This window comes from Macrobrachium rosenbergii, chromosome 2 (assembly GCF_040412425.1).
Source record: "Macrobrachium rosenbergii isolate ZJJX-2024 chromosome 2, ASM4041242v1, whole genome shotgun sequence".
NCBI classification, from domain to species: Eukaryota; Metazoa; Arthropoda; class Malacostraca; order Decapoda; family Palaemonidae; genus Macrobrachium; species Macrobrachium rosenbergii.
The window spans coordinates 50,683,254-50,709,342 of record NC_089742.1 but is presented as its reverse complement, the minus strand read 5'-3'; the positions used below and the strand labels follow the sequence as shown (position 1 = coordinate 50,709,342).

Sequence of the window (26,089 nt, the reverse complement as noted above, 5' to 3'; positions counted from 1 at the left end):
ATATTTAGTATAGGTACATGATGAATCAGAGTATTTTGAGTTTGTTCGGTCATGTGGGGAGAAAGGGAGAGGATAGGTTGATTTAAAAAGTGAATAATTTAGAAGTGTTAGGGCGAAGGAGGATGAAATAAAATTCAAAAAAGAGACTAATGAATATAAAAGTATCTGACAAAGCTATATGTATGATCACTGAGAAACAAAAGCTACTCTGAATTAGCGATTACAAATTAATAAAGGAGCAAAAAGACTTTGAGAGCTAAAATAGTCTATAAAGGTTTGTAGTTTAACGAACAAATAAAAATAAAACTTGCATCTCTTTCTCTGGCTCAGGAAAAGATGACAATAAGAAAGTTTTACTTGTGGTTAGTAAGCCAGGAGAGAGAGTAATGTTACGAGAGAATATTGAGCCTTTTTGTTTTCTTCTTCTATCCTTTTGGAGCTAAACAATGCCCTCTTGTCTGGCCGTTATGAGGGACAATATAAAAGAAATAAAGGCGGTACTAAAGTAGTCTCGTATAAGCATCGTAAAGGGGTGGTATTGTCTCTTCGTCCTTTTAATATACTATTATATTATGCCACAGAAGGCTATACTGGTCAAAACAGCTCTTGTGGCGGCGACGCAATTGCCTTTTGTATCTCTCTTCTCTCTCTCTCTCTCTCTCTCTCTCTCTCTCTCTCTCTCTCTCTCTCTCTCTCTCTCTCTCTCTCATACATACACACACACATATCTGAGGAAGATTACATGTTTTGTTAGATCTGATAAAAATTAAGCCCCTTAGTTTTTAACTGTTCTCAATAGTTGCCTTATAAAAATTTGCATATCCTTCGACATTCTGGATACAATGTTTATAGTCTCAACGGTCGTACTGAGCCAAAATGTATCATTATTCCATCGAGCACGCGACATTATGGTCAATTCCGCCGCCAGTATTGTCGTTAGGTGTTCCTATCCAGTCAAAAACGATGGGAACATTTGAGTAGTCTTGCAATTGACCGTATTAAAGATTTTGATCTGCAATTTCTTCTTTAAGATTTTGTAACTAGTTAAACGAGGAGTCGTTTCCCCGGAGATTATCTGTATTTCTCGCAGGACAAAAAAGCTTTTTGTTTTATTGAATAGGATTTTTATCTGATATAGGCAGACATTCATATGGATCAAACCCAAAAGGTCATGAACTTTCAAAGGATGCCCTGACGGAATAGAGAAAATAGAGAGAAGATCTAACAAATGATGACGGGGATAAGTCAACAGAGATAAATTACCGACACAACGCAAGCTAGCATTAATGTCAGACGACCTAAAGCAGAAGTAAAGCCTCTTTTACGCCTGAGAACGGTGCCATTAATGAAACAGTCTGGAAGGCCATTCCACGGTTTTATTTTGGAAGAAATGGATTCGTGTACCAGTTCTTTGGGTTAAGGCACGAAGGGTACTGAAGGAAGTTCTCTGTTGAAATACAGCTTACAGAGGACTGCTTTGATTGGTGTCTAAATTACTGGAACCTCATTCAAATAATGATTACGCACTAACAAAAAACTGATGCTCTAAAATATGTGACACTAATATCTCCGTCTTTAGATTCACGACTTCCTACGAAGAATAACGAGCACTGAAATGATTTTTGAAGTGAAAAAGAAAGCTTTGAACCAAAGATAAAACCAAGAATTGTTAAGTATCCACAGTCATTCAGCACGGTCTTACCTAATATGTGTGTATGTGTTTGTGTTTTTTTCTGCATTTCGACATGGACAATTCAGCTAAGACTGGGTGGAAAGTGAGAATTTGTTTTCGATTTTCCCTAGGTTTCTTTGCCACAATAAACCCATACACGTGCACAGACATCTAAGAAACCAGAAACACTCCTACGAATAAAACCTAAAAATCCTATCATCCATGCCTACGAAGACAGAATCAACAGATTCTGATCTCAGATGCTTGTTAAGCATTAAACTGGTTTAGGGCCTGAGCTTCGAATAATCTCCCTCTCTCAATCCAGGAAGAAGTACAGCAACGTTCAACACACAAAGACGAGAACGGTAGAAACACAAAGCCTCATCTAACTTCTGCTGACGTATCCGATAACAGCCTCCCTCCTAATAGGCCCACAGTCAGTCAACCAAGAGATCGAAGCTTATGACAATGGGACCTTGGTCCACGGCGTCGGCAGGTGGGTTGTGTTTACCTACCGAATCTCTAGCTCGCTACTGGTTCCGCATGAACGATGTGATTATAATAATTCTGATGACTCACGGGAAAAGATGAAGGGTTCTCCGCAAGAGAACATCGGGTGATGCGAGTTATTTATGAGCTGTGAAAATATCGGAGGTTAAAACGGGTTTCGCTACCAACTGTCTCATTAATATTCAACACAGAAGGTGTACGTAGGTATCTCGTCACGGAGTCAGCTTGAGACAACTTGATGTTTGCAGAATAGCAAGTGCGACCATTTTATTATGAATGCCAGAGCGCCCCCTCATTGTAAGTCACTCGAACTTGAGGTAATGAGAGCCGGGGACCAATTAACATAAGGTAATTAAGGGCCTCTCGGGAGCTGGTCCTTTTTAGAACAAAAGGGGACATCTGCAATCACCTTTAACGACACCTTTTCAGCTAAGCAAAAGATTAAGGACGTCCACAAAGAAGAGATCGGAAGACCGTTTGTTTCGTAATTCAAACGATTACTTATTGTTTGTTTCATGATTCAAATAGTTACGTGTTGTTTGTTGCATACACATGGGTATCTTGCGTCTTTGGAGTTACATCTAAAATGTTCTTGGGGAATTGGTAATTTTAACTGTGCTAGATGTTCATTTGATCGTTTCTGGTCTAACTGACGTTTAGTGAAAATTTTTCTCTACATCAATATATATATATATATATATATATATATATATATATATATATATATATATATATATATATGTGTGTGTGTGTGTGTGTGTGTGTGTGTGTGTGTGTGTGTGTGTGTGTGTACGTGTACGTATAGACACAGAGGAAAACTTTTCACTGAATCTCAGTAGCAGAAAGGATTCAATCAACATTTAGCACAGTTACAATTAACAGTTCCCCAAGAACCTTTTTACATATAAAAAGTATGTGTGAGTGAACTGTTTTAAGAAACACGATTACTCCTACTTATTTACATCTTAAAAACTGAAGAATGACAGATCTCAAAAGCACTGATGATGATCCAAAATCAAGCGGTAAAATTCCTCTTAAGAAAACGTAGCACCGGAGGGTTTATCAGTAGCCTTCATTTCCTTAATTAAACAGCAATACGTATCTTTAAATCTCCTTTACTTATCAAGATTACGATGCCATTGTAGATATCACATAAAAATGAGTTCTCCCGCGATAATGGAAAGATGGGTATCGGCGTTTTCTGAAATGTTGGGTATAGTTGCTAGGTCGACGTCTCCACGATGATGTAAAGTGTATTTCCCAGTTTTCTGTATCTTTTCATATATCTGTTTAAGCTATTACAGAATTTCAGTGGATAATGTCTTTTTTTTATCTTTGGTTACAGATTTGATAAATGGTTACTGCCAAGGTAATATTTTAGCTGTTAAACTAAAGCTGGACCTCCTGTGCAAAAAACTTCCATAACTAGCACTTCAGACTTACACAGAATCTCCCCCACCCCCGCATCAAACAGTTACGACACTTATCAGTTCTTTCTTGCACACATTTCCACAGTTCGCAGAAAATATGTTATGCCAGGTCAGGATATCACGATGCCAGTCAGCCAAAAGTGTCGGATAAGGAGAAGAGGAGCTATAATTAAAGAACTGAACATCTTCCGCCATACTAGGGGATACTTGCTGGAACAGGTGTATAAACAGGTACAAGGCACCTCTGGGTAAAAATACTCCACAACATTATAACAGAACAAAGCAAAAGGCTGCTAAAAAGCTTATAAGAGACCTAATAAGGAAACCTTACAGTGTTATAGATCTATGAAAGAAGTACGAAGTTAATGCAAAAGAATAAAACTAAATTAAAAATTATATTTAAAAAGTACGATCGGTAAGTAAATGGAAAAGAATATAGAATGTTACGAGAAGGAAAGGAGTAAGTTGATGTCCACTAATGGGAGGGGTAGAAAGAAGGATATAGATAAATCAGGTATAAAGAAGCAGTAACAATGATGAAGGCCAAACTAAATATGCCAGGAGTAAAATATTATTTTAAAGTAAAAATTAAGATATGATCTGTGAACTATATGAAATGAAGAGGGAAAAAAACAGAACATATATTTGAGGTCAAAAGTCGTCCAGGAAACGTTACGATGAAAAACTGGAGAAGCAAGATTTATAATAAAATAATGGATATGAAGGTAAAAGGTCATAACAACCATATATTTCAGACACTTCTGTGTCTCTGTCCACTGGTAAAATATACTGTTGGATTACAGTAAAAGATATATATATATATATATATATATATATATATATATATATATATATATATATATATATATATATATATATATATATATATATATTAAGGAAGTGCTACCATGATAAATTACAGCTAATCAGAACGAGAACCCAGAACTCTATAATATAACGAAGACATCAGAGGTGCCGTTGCATAGGTAACGACTTCACCAAGCAACTTTCACTGGCCTGTCATGTTACTGTGGCTGATTTTGACAAGATCGAAAATGACATCAAATTATCAGATGGAGGACCCGTTTGGAGTTAAAGTTCAATGTCCGGCTCCCAGTTACCATTATCAGATTCAGGACTGTGCCCATATGATTAAGAGCCCAGGTAAAATCGGTCTCTCTTATCAGTTCTGGCCTTGGGGGAAGAAGTAGTCGGGCATCCATAGGCTGCCCTATAGCTTCGTCTATCTCAAGTGTCTCGGTGATTATAAGTTTCATGCAGGCTGTCAGTGTAGTCTAACGTAGAATACCGGCAGGCTTAGACTGCGCACGCCTTTCTGGTAGGTTATGAATAAGCTAAGCTACCGTAGGATTTGTGTGTTGGCGAAGGGTATCATATTGTATCGTTATGGGTGGGCAAAAGGCTACAACCCCTTAGGGAAATAGTGCTGTCAGTGCACCTCATGCTGTGCACTGTAGGCATTACTTCAGGTTCCCTGTAACCTGCCTTCGGCTCCTAGCCGCAGCCCCCTTCATTCCTTTTAATGTACCTCCTTTCATATTTTCTTTCTTCCATCTTACTTTCCACCCTCTCCTAACAGTTGATTCATAGTGCAGCTGCGAGGTTTTCCTCCCGTTACACCTTTCAAACCTTTTACTGTCAGCACTGAATGACCTCATAGGTCCCAGTGCTTGACCTTTGGCCAAAATTCTACATTCAGTTCAGTTCAAAAGGCTACAGAATTTTAAACTTCAGTGTATGAGTACAAATGTAGAAGAGTTTATATAATAGTTTTTTACGTTATTTTGATGGTTTTTATGTTATTTTGATGTGTTTAACATATTACACACTCAATTAAAGGTAGTTGACCAATAGCTAAATGAGTGGGGCCACAGTTACCAGTTTTAAACTGGCTCTGAGAGGCTTAGGCTAGGGGTTGCTCTCTCCAACCTAACCTAACTAAGGGCGTGTTATTTTAGTGTGATATACAGAGGTGCATCCCAACCTAGAACACTGTGACCATTTCCAACTTGAAAAAGCAGCCTTGGACGACAAATCCCTCCTTCATATGTTACATGACAATTAGCAGTAAATTCAGAAACAGTATTTGACATTAAAACTGAAGACTACTGCCGCGGCCTGGTTCCTGCCAGCCACCAATTGGTTACTATTTACTGCCTTTCATTTATGCTTTTGATTATGTTTATATCTTTTGTTTATGGTTAGGATATTTTCCGTCTTTGGTTTGTGTTTATGCACTCATCCCCTAGGGATGGTATTTTACACTCAACCCCAAGGGGCTGGTATTTTACATTCATCCCCAAGGGGCTGGTATTTTACACTCAACCCCAAGGGGCTGGGACTAAACAAGGGGGCTATTTTGCGCACAAACTGGTAGTTACCAAACCTAGAGGGGCGCTGTTGTAGTCTTCATAATTATCCACATGGGAACAGGCAGCCTTTGCCTGATGTGTCCACCTAACCTAACCCTGACATCAAAATCATTGGTAGGCTTGTTCTTGATGTCCCCTTTGTTGTTAGACTTAAATGGGGTGTACAGAATTGAGTTAGCTTAACCATAAATCATAAATGACAGAAGTGAATGTCAAATCTGTCAAAATTTCATGAAAAACAATAAGAAAAATTGTAATTCATATTTAAAAACACGTACTTTTCAAGTAGCCTAGACTAACCAGTCGCTAATGTAATTTGCCGACCTTACCTGAATGCAGACTTTTTGGTGTTTTGACACAATACTGAGTCCAAAGGTACCCACAATTTAAAAATAATCACTATTTAATCATAACATATAAAAATTGTTAAAATATTACCAAATGATGCACAGACATCTGTCAAACATTAGGTCTTATGTAAATATAACAAATTTCTACAAAACTAACTTCACTTACGAGAGGAAACATGAAAAGAAGCATATCATTGGGTGAGACACAAAAGTGGAAAAATCGTGCTTCGTTGGTTGGTAAAATGTGTTGTAATTATTAGAATGGTAGACAATGGGTAGCACATTTTAGTGAATAGAACTTGAGGAGCTATCCAAAATAACATGTCTCATATGGCAACAAAAGAAGCCTTAACATCTACATCTCACCAATGTATCAGTAACTTTACATTAGTGACTATTTGGACGTTGTAAAGATCCGCAACCCCAGAGTACCCATGTAAAGATTGGCTATCCTCAGAATGAACTTGTTAACATCAGCCACCCCCCAGTACTGAACACGGCGAAGGGACATTCCATTTGGCCGACGACAAACAGATGCACCGCCAGTATCAGAATGAGCTTGTTAACATCAGCCACCCCAAATATTAGCTTGTTAAGATAAACAACCCTCAGGTACTCTGGGGTTGCTGTTCTTTACAACGTCCGACTATTTTATTATAAAATAAAAAGGTCTTAGAATATACAAAAATAGTCATTGATCCTATAATTTATGCTGTATCTTATTACAGGGTGTAAAAATAACCAATATTGTCAAATTTTTTAAACGACAGTGAACTATTGTGCTTACATTAGGTTGATAGACCATTCTTCATTCAGTTTAGGATAAACGGGGCCATAAGAATATGAGAAATGCTATTTAATGGCTGCTTCACTCATATCCAATTATGTCCCCTAGCAATGGCTGGTTACCTCTGATTGTAATAGCCTAGCCTAGCCTAGCTTAGGCTAATGCTGCGATGGAAAACTGTTCTCAGAGGACCCGCCATTGAGACTTTTACCGAGGCCAGCACCCATGTCACATCAAAGATGTGCTACAGTGATTGTTGTTGAAGCTGTCTAAGGCATTAGGTTTACTTGATACAAATATTAAAATGCTTAATGGTAACTGAATTGTTGATGATTTTGAATGAAATTTGTAAAAATATACTTTACAAATTCTTTTATAAGCTAATAATTCATAATTGTATGAATTAAAATAATTCAGATTATTGAAAAATACTGTATGAGCCTGTGCCTTTGAATGTGAACTAGCCTAGCAAATTCTAAAACATGATATAATTGTTTTTCACAAGTGAAATTTGTGTAAAATAGCATTTATGCACTATTCATAACAATGAGAAATTTTTTTTGTTGAATATATTGGATCATTTATTTTACAGGTGCCTGTACATGATATTCCAGTCAAAATGGTTTGGCCAAATGACCTGGAGGGCTTTGGAGAAGAAATTAAAAACTATACCTTCAGTGGTGTAAGTTTATAATCATGTGTTTGTAGTAGGCATACTGTATACACATTGTAAATATTGTTCTGGGAGACCAGAATCTTCATTTTTTAATTACTGGAAAACTTTGAATAACCATTAAGAGATCATTCCCATTACATATTGGAGGGTGACGTCATGTGCTGAAAATGTACAGTTTTGAGGACTTGAAATTCAACTTTAATGAATTTACTAACCCCTCGAAGCCTCCAGAATTAGGTTGATTAAAGTAATTTGCCTTGTAAGATCAGTTAGCAGATTTCCTTACCTCTGTATAACACTGCAACCTTTTCATATAGCTATTCATACTTTTACAGGCCCTGGACTGGTTTATAAAAATAAGAGATCCTGTAGAAGTTTACAAGGCCCAACCTACGTTCTTTTTGGCTGAATGCAATTTTGTGATAATTGCATTTCTTTCACTCATACATTGTAAGTATATACCTTAAGTTGACTTGTGTAAGAACATGTACTCTTAACATTTGTTTATGTCAGATAAAAATTTAGTAAGGATAAACTTACTGGATAAAAGAGGTAGTTACTGCGAAGGTGAGCTACTCTTTCAAGCAAATCATTAGAGTAGTACAAACCTTGTAAGCTCATCATAAGCATTTCATCTGTTAGAAATGAGAAGTAGTTGTCCAGCAGTCTCTTTCCACTTACCATAATTAAGGCTATTGGCACTGTTTTCTCATTGTCCTTTTAGTGCTTTTGTCACAGTCCAATGCATTAGATAATGGAAATGTTCATCTTCTTAAACTTATATTTATCTCACCACACGGTTCTCCTCTTTAGTCCACTATTAGTGCGCCTTATATGTTTTTGGGCATCTCAGAAGTTCCTCATGCCATTATTTTCTGCAGTCATGAGTATCTCTTGTGACACCACGAGCTACATTGGATATCTAGCATCGAGTTTTCTTTTATGTTTCATCCACAGCACCCAAAGGTCACTTTCCCTACAGTACTTTAGCTGTACCTCCAAGAAAAAGGTTCCTCTTAATATGAAGAAGTATGTCATTCCAGTCTCACCTAAACCAAAATCAGTCCTATATAATTAACTCCTCATTTACAACTACCAGCAATGTATGCATCATAGCTTTTGGATCTGTGGTGCTATTTGTTGAGAGTCTTGGTCCCCAGATGGAAATGTGGCTTCAGTTTTATTTCTCTGGGAGCATACTGAGATCAGAAATATAAAGATTCTAGTATCTCATGTTTTTTATAATAAAGATTCATGTTCAGCACTTAGAATCAAGAAATAAAAAATAAAGGACAATCTTGTTGAATTTTAAGATAACAGTAAACAGAAACATATAGAGTAAAATTATATATTTAGTAACTTTTTATGATATGCCAAGATTTTTTTTATTATAGTCAAATAAAAGAAATAGCTGGTCTGTTTTGCAAAGAATGAAAGAAAATAATTCTCAAAATATTGATAACAAAGTTCATTATTTCTTTAATTTTGTATGAATTTGTATCAGTAACATTTTAGAACAAGATTCTTCATATTAGACAACAGATATACATTTTACCTTAATTTCTTATGAATTATGTCTGATCTATTTAACCATTACTTGATATTTATCTTTGCTTGCCTGTCTTTCAGCATTCATTGTTGGAGGCCGCTGGAAGTACCACTGGCTAGCATGTTATTTACATGGAATGACAACAGAAATGGTGTCAGTTTTGATGCCAGATATTGATAACTATTGGCAGTCTCAAACCACTGTCATGTTAATGGGTCGACGACTGCCTTTCCACATTCCCCTGATCTGTAAGAATGTTACGAGTTTTGTGTTCTTGTGATTATTGTGTGATATCTTTTAAAAAGGAGGATTTGCCGTACAATAGACAAGCATTCTTATTTTACAGTGTTTTAACTATTGAAAGGTAGAATTACTCTAGCAGTGAATTTCGACATGTTTTTGATCAGCTAGAAGACTAGTCTTGCAGAATGTCCCCCTATCACTCGTAGAAGAGTTCTGCATTGTTTTATTTTCTCATCCTTGACTGGTCTTGCCAAATGGGGGAAAGTTATCAAGAACTCATACACTACAGTATTTTGCATCACCCTTCCCTGTATATCAAATTCAGTTTAGTGATGTCAGTTTTAGGAACAGATATAAATTTTTATATGAGTTAATCTGTAACAGTAAGAGACTTCTGTAATAAAAAATGATGTCTTTTATTTATTGACTATTCGGTATTCGTAGCTAAAGCTATATCACAGAATGAGACAGGCTTGATCTATTTTTTACATCAGTTAATTTGCTGTTAGTACGCTTTGTCATAACCTTGTCCAGGTGTTAATATGAAGTCTTTTGTAAGACTTGGGGATTCTCATGCTTTCTTACATAACTGAATTTTGCCATAGAACTTCTACCAGTATTTTAGTGGTTGTTCCTGAATAATTAGTACATGTTGCTCATTTTGCGGAGTATCAGCATACAAATTCTGCTGAGGTGTTACGTTGTCACAATTCCAAGTACAGTACCAGCATTCTTTCATTTCTTTTGCTGTAGAACTGTGAAACAGCATTTCTGACATTAATATGAATTCTAATGCTTACAAATTTAAGAGATACTGTGATATTGCTTTGTGCACCACTGCCTTACTTTTTCTGACTTAAAATGCCGCGTGTGTGTATATACACGTATTTTTTTAATCATTGATCTTTGTTTATTTTCTTTTCTTCTTTGGTTTATTCTGTATGAATGATTACTTATTTGGAATAATAATGAGGAAAGGAAAACAGTTATGATTAATGACATTAGGGATTCCCCTGGGATCAGCTGCATCTGTACTGTAGTCAGGTTACATATCAGACAGTACTGTATTTGTCGCAGCACGGGAAAGACTATTCCATTTTAGAAATAGACCTGAATCACAGATGTAATAGAGGTGAAAACACTATTTGAAAACACTGGTTTTGTTCACGAGCAAGATTGCCAGAACACAGTAGTTCAAAATTTATAATCACTGACATTTCTGTACGCTGTATGATATTGCACACTTTGGAAAAAGAAATGGTGAACTGAATGTTTTGTGGGTTGATTTCTGTGGGGAGTACCAATTTTTTAAGAAGCAGTTTGTCCTCATGTAGATTTTTATATTTCATATCAGTTTCTCTTTTCATATGATTTAGTAGTCTGTATTAACTGTCAGCATTCATATACCTTTAGTAATACATATGCATATTTTTTCTTTCATGCAGATCCATCATTTATGTATCATGCAGCTTATATGGTAGCTCACATGAAACTTCCCCGTTGGGCTGAACCCATGGCAGGTACAGTATATAATCCTTTTCACAGTATATAATCCTTTGTGTAGTGTCTTATCCCTGCTGTATACAACCTCTAATTTTATTTAGTCTTAACTCTGGACAAGTAAAGTTCCTAAAGTGCTAAGTCTCTTTAGTAGACAAAAGAGTTTAGTGGTTTTTTTAAGTGAGGATTCCTCCCTCTTCTGTGATGGGAACACTTAATATGGGGAACGCTTGATATGCTTACCATCAATTACCAGCTCAGATTATTTTGTAAGTGGACAGAATACTAAACTTGTATTAATTTTTGTGTTTCTTTCTTCATTAATTCATTAAGTAGAATTGGTGGAGTAGTTCATTTTAGCAATAGAATTTATGTTATTTAGACGCAATTATGTGTATTTAAGAGACAATTCTAACAAACCGAACCCTCCACCATATTCCATATTCTATAACATGTACGTATGTATATGGTGTAAGAGGTAGTTTTGTCTTTGTTTCATTCAATAGTTGCCCATCTGATTTTAGATAACAGAAAAGCGCAAAAATAACTCATGAACAGATTTCTATAGAGAATTAAGTGTCTGTTGTGGTGCCAGGATAGCTATTAAATGGCTTGTATGAAATGGAGAGGTAATAGAGTAAACTTAGCATTCTATGTCTTTTGAAATAGATCTTCTCGAGCATCTTACCACTATTTTTATTGTGCATTCATCAAGTTGGTTGTGTAGGAGATTGATATTATTGCTTGTAAATATCTTTGCATTAGAGAACAACTTATATGGTCCACATCGTGAGTGGTTACAGAGCACACTATTTTCATGACCAGAGTATAGAGGAATGAAATTGCAGTATCATACTATAAAAGTATTGTAGAAGGTACTGGAGAAAAGGGTGCAGAAAATGTTTGAATGAGTGTTTTTGTCATTGTGGCTTCATGCCAGCAAAATCAGCAACAGAGGCAGACTTATAAATGGGCAGCAACAGGAGAGGTACTATGCAAATATTTTTAGTACCTTCATGAGGACATGATTCCACTCCCATTTAGTGTGACTCCTGCTAATCTCTTTCTCAATGAAGAGTTTGATATTCAGGACTTGTCCAGTCAGGATCAGAAGGTATTCTTAATGCAACAATAGGTGATGAGGACCTGACCTTATGGGACAGGGAATTGCACATGATCGTCCCTTAGTTAGACAGTTGTCTTAAACCTACAAGTATTCAGTTGATTTCTAGCAGGAAGATCTGAAACTATGATTACAGACATCTTGACAGCAGTAGCATGCCTTTGGACCCCAGCTGCCTCATTCTGTGACTTCATATCAATTGTCAGTCAGTCACTTCAGAGGGGCCAGAATTATAAAAAGTCAAAATAGTGCCAAGGTCTGTCTCAAGTAGCACTTGCTGGCCTATAGACTCAGCAGAGAAATCAGGTCTTGTGGTCTAATTTTTTACTGGATTCCAGGGTCTCCAAAGCACTTTTGGCATCTTTAAATATGCCCTTTGTAGAATGTTAGCGATAAGGCTCACTACACCTTTCCAGGTATTATTCATCCCTGCAGAACTTGGCAGCCAGAAAATTACTTGAAGGACTACACAGCTGAATTGTTCTTGACATTGTCACATTCCCTTGCTTAGTTTCCTTGTTTTACATTTCATAGGTTTTAACCAATCCTCTTATAAACTTAATTAAGCTGCCCGAGACATGGTTCCTGACTCCTTCCAGTCCCCATGTACTCTACTAAACCCTAGGGGCATATTCAAACACTGGGATATTCAGCATCTTAACAAAGCTCCTAAATTGGGATTCAAGCACTTCACATAAGTTAAAAGTTTTTATAATTCAGTATGTATTTTTCCATATAAACTCATTATTCATATGGTAAGTGGGTCCTTTTCCACAAATGAAGTTATTGTTTAATTCAAACCTAAGGGACCATGGGCTTTGTGTGTAGTGAGGCTACCATCATCTTCCTGACAAACAAAATGCCAGTGATCATGAGAAAATTTAGGACACAAATATTGGTATTTATATGATTCATGGGTCTGTATGAAAAACTCTTATATTATAAAAGCTTATTATATCCTGTCTGTCATTACCTCAGTCAACCCTAATTTTGAAAATGAAGTGTTGATGAAAGATAAGAAATTTAATTTTAGATTTTGGTTTTCCCGATTGTAAAGTCTGGTACATTACAGTATATGTGTTTTTTACTATTTATTTTCTATTTGATAATGTAAATTTGTAAGAAACTTAAACATTTCAGTATTATGTATGTATATTAGTTACCATATACTTTTTTCTAGATACCAGCAATCCTTTGGTTGTTAGTGATATAATACCTCAGATGGAATAGCCCATTGAAAAGTAAGGGAAGGAAATATAAACGAAGGTAAAGTATGATGCTTACATATATATATACATTAATCCTTTTGTATTGCAGCTGGCCTCATGGAAGTGCTTATTGATTTGCCGTATGACATTATGTGCGTCAAGTTTGTTCACTGGACATGGCATGACACTGACCCCAACATTTATGATCGCCACTATTGGGTCCCATGGAATTCCTACTATTTTCATCTTGCTTTCGGCACTGCATTTACCTTTGCTATTCATTTCTGGAGACGCATTATCACTGGAAGTGATGATAAAGACTATGTATCCAGGTAATCTATTCTGTTTGTTACTGACTTGAACAGGGATACCTTAAAAACGAATATATTATGAAATTTGTGTTTTCCAACACATACAAACCCTGAGCTATTTATCAGAGAGTTAATCTGATATGCAGTTTTTATGACATAAAACCTATTTGTCACACTGAAACTTATCAATCTTATTGAGTCTGAACTGCAGGACATCATGACAGTTGTTTGGACTCAGTATATTTGATAGGTTTTCTGTGGATAAATAAATCGTTTAGAACTGATGAAGCTGCTTGTGAGGTTATTGATTTCACTGTAATAAATAGTTTAATGAGATCAATTTTTCATATTTCTAGACTAAGTCAGCTTACGTGAATTATCTTTTATATAAAAACAAGAAGATTGGAGCTTGAACATCTAAGTAGAATGAGACATAAAGGAATAGATGAAAAGTGAAATGCAGAAAGTAAAGCATCAAGGACCAAGGGAAGCAGTAGAGAACCTTTATTGCTAATAACATATTTACTGGTGAAGTACCAGCTGTGTTTACCAAGTTAGTGTGATTTACCTTAGAGAGGGTACAGGTCTCTACTTAATTTTTAACAGGTCTCCTTAATATTTTATAAGTTCTGTTTTGTTGCAAGTTTTAGGATTCGAGTTGTATACCTACAATTCCAGCCCTTTTTGATTGAGGGATTTTCATGGTTCCTATTATATAGAAGATCAGGGAGTTAATTTGTAGATCTTCATAGAGTTTGCCTAAAGGATGTGCATTCATTGAAGTTTGGAAATGTTGTGTTCCTGACCCACAATTTGTATTTTGCATGTTTTGTGCCTGAAATATGCATAATTAGTTGATAGTGTTTTGTCATAACATTTCCACTAGTCTGGTTTACGGTGTAGCCTCTAAAGTTTGGAAGACACAAGAATAGCTAGGAAGTAAACCACTGAATCACATTATATGCATGCGCACCCTTGAATATTTGGTAGAGGTACAGTCTCATTCATTCACCTGTCTTGTTATGTTGATATGACATACAACAACCGCAAGACTTTTCCCCAGCTTATTGAAAACTGAAGAAATTACATATTTCATTCTATTTTTGTCTTAACTTTTCAGTTTATTAATTTTTTTCTTTTAGGTATTTTGACAGTAACTGCTTCTGTTAGCCTGTCTTGAATTCTGTTAGGTTCTTCTTAATCACTCCTGCATGTGCATTTCACATTTATTTTTAGCCAGAGATAACTTTGCTAATCTCTGGTATTATCTTTGCTAACTATCATACAGTAAGTGGTAGGTCCATTTTTTGTTATACGTTGTCATCACCCACCTCTGTTTGTTGGGTATAAGTATCTGTGTTGTTCGTTTTTTGTTGTAAGCATAATTGTATACAGACTTACTTTATATAGTGTATTATTTTTCTCTGAATAGAACACAACATTGTCCCTCAACCATCAGTCTCTTTTAGTCAGATATGTACAAGTTTTTCAGTTGGTGTAGTCAGAGGAGTATCATTCCTTTCAGTGTAAACTTCGTTCTTTACCTTTTCCATCCTCTTACCAAGGCTCTCTTTATGCCCAAGAGCAGTGGCTAGTAACAATGGAAGTACTGTATACTGCATGTGTAAAGCCTGAAAAACCTTCGAAAAATATACAGCCACTTACATGACAAGCTCTGAAAGAATGAATAGTTAGATTTATATATATTTAACAGCAGACCTGATAGTGAGGTATTGGTCTGAAAAAACTGTTTGATGATAACAATGTAGTGAGATAATAAATTACATATTAACTTTTTGTTAGCTCTCCAAATATAGTTCCAGGATAGTTATCATTAATGAGATATTAGTTGAGCCCTGGAATGATGCTGCAAAATGCAAAAAGGCCCTTAGTAATGGGGACTATGTGTTACAGAAGGCACACTAAAGGCATTACCCACTTTTGGGAGTAACAGTACATTAAAGAATTTCCTATAACTACAATAATCATGTTTGAAAATAAAAGTAGCTTTAATTTGGTTTTGTTAATCATAGCTCTTAACCAAGTCTTTAACATTGTTATTTCTTTTTGCAGTTGCTCTTATAATTTACAGTTCTTAGAGTCATTGTGCTGTACCTTGAATTTGACATATAAAATTAATTATTGTATATTATTTTTTCAATGTTATAATATACTTTTGTCCTTTTGCAGCACTGGAAAAGAATTGCTCTGTGCATTGTTAGCAGGGTTGAGTGGAATGCCAGGTGGTGTTATACAGTTCCTTTTCTTGTACCACCCTCTTCATGACACTTATGGCCTTCATACTGAAAACTGTGTCATTATCATCGTTGTTATATACTTTATGATTGTCTGGACTGCAGATCGAGCACAAAGATATTCTTCACGTAGACAGATGGGTAAGTGACTTTTGAATTTCTTATCGAAATTGAGACAGCGTGAATGCCAGATACTGTACCCAGATTCCTTGAATTGACAGACAAGAATTTGAAAAAATAGGCTCTTTAGGATATACTTAAAGGAATCAGATTATACCGTAGTTTATTTGAAAACTTTTCATCTGTGCCATTGAACTAATAGAGTATTATTTTAACAGGTGAGAAGTCTCATTGGTCTGTTGGTATCATCGTTATCAACATGCTTCTTCATTATGGATTGTATTGGTGTATGGCTGTATTTGGATTTCCTGAAAATGAGGTTTCCATTGGCTTGCATGAGCGCACAGGTCCATGTGATGAAAAAGAAAAGGTTTACACAGCAGTGGGTGGTGTAAGTTTTGAACTTTCCTTGTTTAAGAGTTGTTACAGTATACGTAGTAGGGATAAAAAAATATTTTCAAGAAGGGTAAAATTTCTCTGTAAGTTTTCATATATAGTAAATTCCTCTGAGCAGTGTACAAATCTTCATTTCATTGCAGGACTGCAGGGTAAGTAGATTTTTCCAAATTGACAAAAATGTGGGTGAGGTACTAGCAAAGAGTATTGAGAGCCTCTGGCTCACTCACCAACGCTCCATATTTTCATGCAAATCATACAACAGGTCAGAGAAAAAGCTGTTGCAATTAGCTGCTTAAAAGTTTCAAGTTGGTATGAAGTGATGGGTAAGACATCCCATCCAGAGGTGGTGTTGTCTTCATTGTTAAGGTCTCTCATTCCTTGAATCACTTTCCTGGGCAACCAGTGTGTGCACAATGACTTCCTTGATGTTTTGTTGTATCTTTTAATTTTTGTTAATACTTTCCTTAGAAAAATCACCAAAAATATAGTTTTCTTTTCTTTGAGGGAAGTGATATTCAAACCCTATCAGTTCCAGAACAGTACTCCCTGATAGTGAAGCCATTCAAAGAAAAGAACTAGGTTTTGCTTGCCGAGATTGTCTGCTACTGAACTGTGTCTTCTAAAACAAACCTCAAGACAATCTCTGCCTTTTTTGCTTTTGTTCAGATGAAAACTGTAATTGCCAAGAAACTTGAGCACTCGAGCCTCTTGCCACCTTGGACCTAATGGTGATCATAACTTCAATGACATTGCCTCTAACATGATGAACAAAGGAATTTAGACTGCTCCAGATGATTAAATGTAGCTCAGTTTCCTACTGAAATAATATTCCTTTGGCTTGGAGATCCATGTGGGGGGGCTGTGATACATCTGTGAAAAGCTGAACCCCACTGGGCACTTGCCCTGAGATTATGATCCTACCACCTGAAGAGGTATTACTGAATGTCATCTTAGAGGGTAACCACGAGGCTTTATGAAGAATGGGAACGAAAGACAAAATCAGAGCAGGACTGCTTGTGTCTACTGGAGCAATACAGTTACTGCTACCTTGCTACTTTCGACTTTGCAGTCACTGCAACCATGTTGGACTTGCAAGTTTTCCTTCTGGTAAGAGGAAGGGAAACATTATTGCATTACCTAGAGGACTAAGTCTATCTCCTTGTACCTCTGATTGTAGGCCAATTTTAATTACCCCTGTTGTATCAAAAGTTTTTGAGAAGCTGCTCTCTAAGCATTTTTGTAGCTTTGTTGCAGATAATAACGTGCTACTAGCATTACAGTTTGAGTTTCTGCACTCTTGTCAGTAGCTGCCACCTTGCATAGTGCTCTTGATGGGGGTGTGGAGACACGCGTGGTCGGATTAGATTTTAGTACAGCCTTTGACCATGTGAATCTTGAAGTACTTATCTATAAGCTAAGATTTTTGGGAGTTAGTGGCTCTTTTATTTTATTTTATTTTATTTTATTTTAACATAAATTTTATGTTCTAAATAAATTTTTAATCGGAAGAACCCAAAGGGTCTGTGTTGATGGCTAGTATAGTAGCTTGAGTAATGTAATTTCAGGTGTTCCTCACAGTAGTGTTCTTGGACCTATGCCATTGATTATCTATACTCATAACGTCTGGCAAGGTCTGGAGAACAAACTGACTGCATATACTGATGATGCTACTCTTCTAGCTGTTGTTCTTTCTCCGCACCTTAGGTTTGTGGTTGCAGAATATTTGAATAGAGATCTGGCACATGTTCAAGAGTGGAATAGGCTTTGGGGCATGAAGCTGAACCCTTCTAAAACCAGAGTATGATAGTTAATCAATCCAGAACACCTTTGCCTTTGCATCCTGATTTATATTTAAATGGTATGATTTTAATGTCAGTGACTCTTCAGATTTGAGGTGTAACTTTTGATAAAAAATGGACTTTTGAGAAGCATATACTGTACATAATACTGTATTGCTTCCTGTTTCTCAGAAAGTTGGTATCTTGCAGGAATTTCTTAGAATTTTTCAGGATGAAGCTACCATATCTAAGCATTTTAACTTTTCTTCTTGTTTGGAATACTGTCCTCCAGTGTGGTCTTTAGATGCTGACTCTTATCTCGATCTCTTGGCTAGTTATCAGTCAAGTTTATTTTGCCAACACTTAGTGTTGACTTGTGGCATAGATGTAAAGTGAGTTCATTATGTTTGTTTCCTAAAATGTACTACAGTGACAAACATCCTCTGTTTTCTTCTTTACCTGACCTAGCTGTGTTTGCTCGCGACACTAGGCAGGCTGCTGCAACAAACAGTGTGTTGTTTTCTAGCATCAGGTTTAATACTGCTCAGTGTGCTAGGAGTTTTATCTTGACTACAACTAAAATGAGGAACAGTTTACCTAGCATAGCTGTGGACTGAGCTTAGTTGTGGAATCTTCTGATCTCCAAATATTTAAGTGAGGAGCAAATTCATTTCTGCTCTCTGCTGATAACTCCTGAATTTCAGGTGTATCAGTCTTTTTTTTTCTATTTTCTTATGACTTGTCTCTCTCTACAGGCTGATTTCCATTTGAAGCCCTCTTGGGCTTATAGTCTGTTGAGTCTGTCCATAAGGTTTTTCAGCTGAAGATTTAAAGAAAGAAAGAAAGTACCTTCAGTTTATCAGGTTAACAGTCAAAACCCTCAGAGTTATTATGCTAAAACGTGTCTCAATTAGAAGTAGGCCCTCCTCAGTCAGCATTGGTACCTACATGTGGATACTGTTGCTAAAACAACCTCACCCTAAGCCTGTGAATGAGGGCTGAAGGAAACCACATAAGGTTTGTGCTTTTTTCAAATTTTGAAGTAAAATTTGAAATTGAGTGACCAGAATTTGATCCTCTTCATTAAAAGTTTTGTTATTATTGAAGGTCTCAGCTATGGAGAAAAGCTAACTCTCCTTCCAGTGATATTAGATTCATTATGTACCATCCCACTATGTTTGGTAGTTATTCTGTAATTCAGACTTGGTTCATTGAAGTAAACAGAAAAACTTCACTGGCACTAACCATGGATGGCCTACTTCCAGTACACATTAGGACAACAGTTATGCAAGTAGCATCTTCCTTTTGAGAGAGCATTAAAAATTTAGAATACAGTGTAGGCTTATGCAGAATTCTTTACCAGGTTTATCTTCAGTGCAACAAACATTGAGTTGCCCTGTTAAATTGTACATATTTTGTTTTGATCAATCTTCATATTTCCACATTTTCATTGTTTAGCAGATAAGGCATGCTGGAAAACTTGCAAAAGCCCGTGTAAATGTTAAGTGATTTACAATCACAGGTTTGTTTAAGGTCTTATAACAGCTGCAATTGCTACCATTGTCCCTCTGCTTGGGTTGCAGGGTGAAGTATAGGCACCAGTATCTAGCCTTTCAGCTATATACTGTAGATGAAAATGGTATATGTTATTTTAGAACTTTTGCTTTTGTAATGAAACTAATATTTATTTTTGCATTTCAGGTTTTGGAGAGGAGGAAGTACCTTTGCACAGAGGATTATGATGAAGGATACTTTGATTTTCACTGTCTGCCAGGTGGAGAGCCTGTTTCTGATGGTGTGGAATGGTACACAATATGTGGCACACCATTCCCAAATCGGGCAGAATATATTTGTGCAATATCACTCGTATCTTTTGTAGCTGCAGTTGTTTTCTATAATTTGCTATTTAAAAGTTCACGCACATTGGTTTGTAAAAAGACAGATAAAACAAAGGTAAACTAACATATTATTTATTGATATCTAAATAAATAGCTCTAAAGATGAAGCTACTCCTGTAATTGCACATACAGTATACCATTCATAAGTAGCTATGTTCGGTAAACCACTTTGTGTGTTTGTTTCTGTTTGTGCTTCTTGGTGCAGAGATTTGCAGAATTTAGTGGGTCATAGATCTTTATCCATGTACTGTATTTTGTACTGGAAGAAACAAGTGGTTTGTAAAAAAAAAAATTAGCAAAAGAATTTACAGCATTAGGAACGTAGTCATCAATGAAATTGATGCATTTTCTCCATATGTGAACTCGAATATGAATACTTTCAGTGGTGCCTTAACTCTTTAAGCCGTGCTAGTGCTTTCTATTAAAAAAAAAAGTACTTTGAAATTTTTTATAAATACTTAGTTTGTTGATTGTTGGAAGTATTTGTAAAGGGAAATTTTAAAATCACTTGAAACACATGAACTTTTAAAAATAAAATGGTGAAACACATTCCCTTATATTTTTCCCAAAGTTGTTTCAATACCACAAAACTTTTTTACCCAAATGATGTTCTGTATTACGAACCATTACATTTGTTGTGTGTAGGATCCTTCAGGGAGTAACTAAGTGGGAATGTCAGTGTTTACTCAGATTTGTTAGATGGGTTTTCTTGCCTTGTAATTTTTCTGTTTTTTGACCTTCTTGCCCTTTCGGAATTGATCTTTGATGGCTCTTAGAACATGAATTAAGTAAATGTTAGTATGCATGCCTTCTTATTGTAAAATTTAAGTAGCTAACATTTTTCAGCAAGGTAAGACTCTTGTGAAGATTCTGTGGCACTCATAGCAATGATTTATGTTTTTATAACCCGCAGGACAGCTGTAAGAGAATGTTTCATTCATCCTTGAATCAGCTTTGTGGTCGGGATGGAGAAAGATCCTGATGAATATTAATAACATTTCTTTAATGTCTTTAATGATTTAATGAGTTGGATGCTTGAAACATTGGTGACTGGAGTGCAGGTGTGGACATTTTTAAGCCCATCTTCAAGAAAACAAATCCAGGGATAATTTGTACCATACATTGAAGCCATATATCTACAAAACAAGAAGAAGAAAAGTAAGATTCAAACAAGTCCCAGCCTTGATCAGTTTCGACCCCCATTTTTGTTCGAGAAAATTGTTTAATGTGTTTTGTATTAGCTGCAGATAAGAAAATATCATCATAAAATCTTTGAAATTATCTGTTAATCACGGTCCAGCAAGAGAAATGTCATTGAGACAAGAAAATGTTTGGTGCAAACCACCACTAAAATTTAGGCTGAAACCGTATTGATGATTAAAATCACAGCCAATATCTGTGCCAAAGTAAGTAAACATGACACAGTTAATAGTGCATAATGTACGGTAATAACACCTGACAGCAAATACAAGTTAATACCATTTATAAAAGTACCATACTGAACTTTTCAGTGGAGGTAGGACAACGTACAAGACTGAAATCTACAACATCCCCAACTAAAGAATAAAGAGGTCTCACAAAAAAATATGGGCAAAGATAAAATATATGGACCTAGAAGGGCGGATTATCGCTGTCAGTGCAAGTCAAATGGTGCACTGTTGGGATTACTAAAGGGTGTTTGCAGCATCCCTTAGACTCCTAGCTGCACCCACCTATTATCCCATTTCCTCTTTTCTGTCCTGCTGTTTAACTCGTCTAACTGTGAAGTTTTCTCCCATGGTCTTGCACTTCATTTCCTATATTTTCTTGATTGCTTTGTCTTGCTCTCCAGTCACTTGAACCCCCGAACTCTCTTTTGTTATGATCGCTGAGGGAGTTTGGACAGTGTATGATGATGACATAAAGAAATTATTCCTTATGATATAGTTTGTTTTCCATTGCATTCTCCCCCACCTCTCTCTCTCTCTCTCTCTCTCTCTCTCTCTCTCTCTCTCTCTCTCTCTCTCTCTCTTTTATATTCTCAAGAGACAGAATATTGAGGGGTTTGAAGTATAACAGGAACTCATAAATCCAGGGGAGTTGCAAGTGTTGACAAGTTATCATGGTAACCAATGTATACTTGAGTTAAAGCTTGAGCAAGGACGCTGGAGTCAAGAAAATAGCAAATTAAAGTTTTTATTTATGAATATCCAAAAAAACTCTTATAGAGGGAGTATGCCAAGAAAAATGATCTATTTAGGATTTTTAACAACTGTCTTAGCAATATGAAAGAAAAAGTCCTTGAAACATGGGAAAGGAATTATTAAAAGAAGTCTTTTTCCAGGTCAAGGTTGGCTATATTGCGTCCTTCTCATTCATAAAAAAACTATTTTAATGGAAAACTGGTCACTCTACAGATTATACAAATGCAAAATATTGTGCTATGTGCAAGGATAATATTTAACTAGCATTAAGCTGACACAGATTTCTGTATTTTACAGTGTTATGATAAACTTATGTACATGATATCTTATATTTTTTGAAAAATTTCTTGAGAATACCACAAGTAATAGTAAGCAACGGAAGTCACCAATCAACACTGAGATTGATGACATCATTAACAGCCAATCTGAGGGGTTTGAAGTATATCCAGAACTAGTGTTGAATAGTTACCATGGTAACCTGTTTAGTTACTTACAGCTTGAGCAAGGACGCTGGAGTCACGAAAATAGCAAATTAAAGTCTTTATTTATGAATATCCAAAAAAACTCTTGTAAAGGCAGTATGCCAAGAAAAATTATCTATTTCAAAATTTTAAGTAATTTCTCGGCAATATGAGAGAAAAAGTCCTCTGAAACATAGGAAAGGAAATATCATAAAGAAGTCTTTACCAGGTCAAGGCTGGCTACATTGCATCCTTCTCATTCATAAAAACTATATTAAATACCAAAGTGGTCACTCTACAGATTATACAAATGCAAAATATTGTGCTATATGCATGGAGAATATTGAACTAGCATTATGCTGACACAGATTTCTGTATTCTACAGTGTTATGATAAACTTATGTACATGAAATCTTTTCATATTTTTTGAAAAATTTCTTGAGAATTATCTTACCAGTTACCAATGGTAAAAATACCACACGTAGTAGTAAGCAACAGGAGCCACCAATCAACACTGAGAGTGATGACATCACTAACAGCTAATCAGAGTCGAGAATCATTCCCGTGAAAAAGACACTTACACGAGAGGTTCCTCCAGTCTTATGGATTGCTGTTTAAAGTTTTGTGGAGTTTAAGGTGTGTGTAGTTAAAATGATAAGTGGCTCCTATATTTCGTGTCGTTCGTTCTTGCAGAAGAATCGAGCTCTCTTGCAACTACCATCAAGAAAGAGAAAGAGAGAGAGGAAAACGTTGCTGGGGGAAAGTTGGTCATTTCAGGCTTAAGCTGGCCTTATACCACCACGGGCTCTTGGCCAAAGGCAAACTGTAAAAGTGTGATAAGGTGATGATGAAGAAGGAAATAATAAGTGGCCTGATATGGACTTCTGGACTCTACCCTGCAAACAGAGAAGAAAAGTATTGATTGCAAAAACAAGAAGAAAAATATTGCAAAAACAAGAAATTACAGTAAATTTTATTAATCTGTGTAAATACACCAACTAATAACAATAATAATCCTTTCCTTTTAATAGGTCAATGTTACTTGTGGAGACTTCGAAGAATACGTGTGTGTGTGTGTGTGTGTGTATGTGTACATGTGTGTTCGGTCCAGGTGGACCATTTCACCATTTCTGAAACAGCAAACAGTATGTCTTCGATGGTGGAATGAAGAGACCTACTTTGAACCTCTGCTGTGACAGAGATCGAGGTAAGACAGACTTTAGACCTAATAGTTTTTGTTTTAAGGTTTTATGTTTCGTTGTAAAAACCATTAATTTTATTGCATATCACTGAACATGTAGACTCTCTCTCTCTCTCTCTCTCTCTCTCTCTCTCTCTCTCTCTCTCTCTCTCTCTCTCTCTCTCTCTCTCTGCATGGGTAGTCACACTTTCCAAGGTCATTATTCCAGGTCTCTCTCTCTCTCTCTCTCTCTCTCTCTCTCTCTCTCTCTCTCTCTCTCTCTTTGCATGGGTAGTCACACTTTCAAGGTCATTATCCCAGCTCTCTCTCTCTCTCTCTCTCTCTCTCTCTCTCTCTCTCTCTCTCTCTCTCTCTCTCTCTCTCTCTGCATGGGTAGTCACGCTTTTCAAGGTCATTATCCCAGGTTATTTATGGGGCTAGGGTCCCATTAGGACTTCAAACCCTCCTTTGTGTGCCCCTGGATATTAGCTCCTAACCTTAACTCGATTGAGAGAGAGAGATAAAGAAATGGATATGAGGATGGAAAATTTAAATGAAGAGATGCGCTGAGAAGTTTATTACTGCCTCTGTGAATATTGGAGGAGGACGGGCATTAAAACGAATGAGGTAAAAAAAAGTATTGGTTCCAGAGAAGAACCTTGAGGTACTCCCGTATCTGGTATCACAGTATTACCTTTGGTGGTATTAAATGAGGGAATTATTTTCCTGAAAAGAAGGGAAATCATAAGTAATGGTGGTTGAGTTCTTTGCTATTATAAGGAAGGTGATGTATTTTGAATAATAGGCCTGTAAAGGTGTCAAAGAAACGAGCAGGTAAAGGTTACTGCTGGTTTATTACAGATCCAGGCGGCTTATATTGCGGCCGACTGACGCCGGGCCGTGAGAGACAATGGAATTGACTGTGACCTGAGGTCGAAACAATAAACAATAATATACAGTGAACGAGTACGAATTACAATATGAAACATACAGAGACACAATATAGACACAGTCTTGATGCCTGTGAATGAAGAAACATGTGATACACAATGTGTGACATTCGTATAAATACCATAAAGTAAAAATGATAAAAATGCGTGACCTGGCACGTTTTAGGCGTGACTAATTTAGCTTGAAGAAAACGGGAAGTCACCAAAGAAAACAAGCTCAGCGGAGACTTAATTAATGGCGCCGCGAAACACTATCCTGGCGCCGGGTGGTGACTTTACAAATACTCCCAAGGCGAGGGGCGCGTCTGATTAATCCCTGTACCTGGTGGGGCTGAAGGGTGCAGCGGCTCCTTGAGATAACTGAGGGGCCTCCTGCCTGTGAGGCTGCTGTTTGGGCGGTCCCTTCCTGGGGCGGCGCCTGCGGTGGTGAGGCGTGCTGGAGTGCGTTTGGGCGGAAGGGTGCTGCGGCGCTGCGGGACTCTCCGACAGGAAGGCGGGCTTTAGCGGTCTATGGAAACCCAGTCGTTCCTGCCTGGAAGTGCCAGCCGAACGCCTTGCTGTTCCGTTCCAGCACGCGGAAGGGTCCCCTGTAGGGCTTAGTTAGTGGTGGACGGACGGCGTCGACTCTGACGAAGGCGTGGGTGGCGGATGACAGCTGTGGCGGCACGAAGGTGGTTGCTCTGTCGATGTATGGCGCCTGCAAGGCGAAACTTGCCGCCCGTCGCCGCGGAGCCTCTGCAGAGATGGGGAGTGGCGATCATCCGTCACGAGCTCTCCCGGCTGAGGGGGTTCCCCATAGGTTTGTTCAGCTGCGGATGGGGTGCCGTCGGCTCTGGGGCGGTCCTCAACCCGAGGAGGACCCACGGCAGCTGATGTTTCCAGTCCTCGGCGGTGCAGCGGGCCATGAGGGATGATTTTAAGGACCTGTGGAATCGTTCGACCAGGCCGTTGGCGCTGGGTTGTATGCTGTGGTGGTGTGGTGCGTGGTTCCCAGCAGTTGAGCCAGGGCAGACCACAGCTCGGAGAGGAAGGCGGGGCCCCTGTCGGTTGTGATGTGGTCCGGGCGCCCGGCGGCTAACCCAGCTGGAGAGCAGGGCCTCGGCGCCGCGGCGC

General features: G+C 37.3%; 1 protein-coding gene across 2 annotated transcripts; it reads left to right on the top strand.

Moving 5' to 3' along the window:
• The first annotated feature begins 4,623 nt into the window (after positions 1 to 4,623).
• LOC136846685 (uncharacterized) lies at positions 4,624 to 20,751 on the top strand. 2 transcript variants are annotated; one of them, XM_067117732.1, is made up of 9 exons: positions 4,624 to 4,776; positions 7,735 to 7,824; positions 8,154 to 8,268; positions 9,448 to 9,615; positions 11,056 to 11,130; positions 13,551 to 13,773; positions 15,943 to 16,148; positions 16,346 to 16,518; positions 20,006 to 20,751. In XM_067117732.1, the coding sequence occupies exons 2-9, from the start codon at positions 7,762 to 7,764 to the stop codon at positions 20,264 to 20,266; spliced, it is 1,284 nt and encodes a 427-aa protein (XP_066973833.1). In that variant the 5' UTR covers positions 4,624 to 4,776; positions 7,735 to 7,761; the 3' UTR covers positions 20,267 to 20,751. The 2 variants fall into 2 exon arrangements, with proteins under 2 accessions (XP_066973833.1, XP_066973822.1); XM_067117721.1 differs by lacking the exon at positions 4,624 to 4,776 and adding an exon at positions 4,806 to 4,951.
• Positions 20,752 to 26,089: the final 5,338 nt, after the last annotated feature.

What these genes read in the sequence shown, in the direction of transcription:
- LOC136846685 (XM_067117732.1), top strand. Translation starts at nt 7,762, where the DNA reads ATGGTTTGGCCAAATGACCTGGAGGGCTTTGGAGAAGAAATTAAAAAC. An exon ending in GATAAAGACTATGTATCCAG is followed by an intron (nt 13,774 to 15,942) that starts GTAATCTATTCT and finishes GTCCTTTTGCAG; the next exon opens with CACTGGAAAAGAATTGCTCT. An exon ending in TTTACACAGCAGTGGGTGGT is followed by an intron (nt 16,519 to 20,005) that starts GTAAGTTTTGAA and finishes TTTGCATTTCAG; the next exon opens with GTTTTGGAGAGGAGGAAGTA.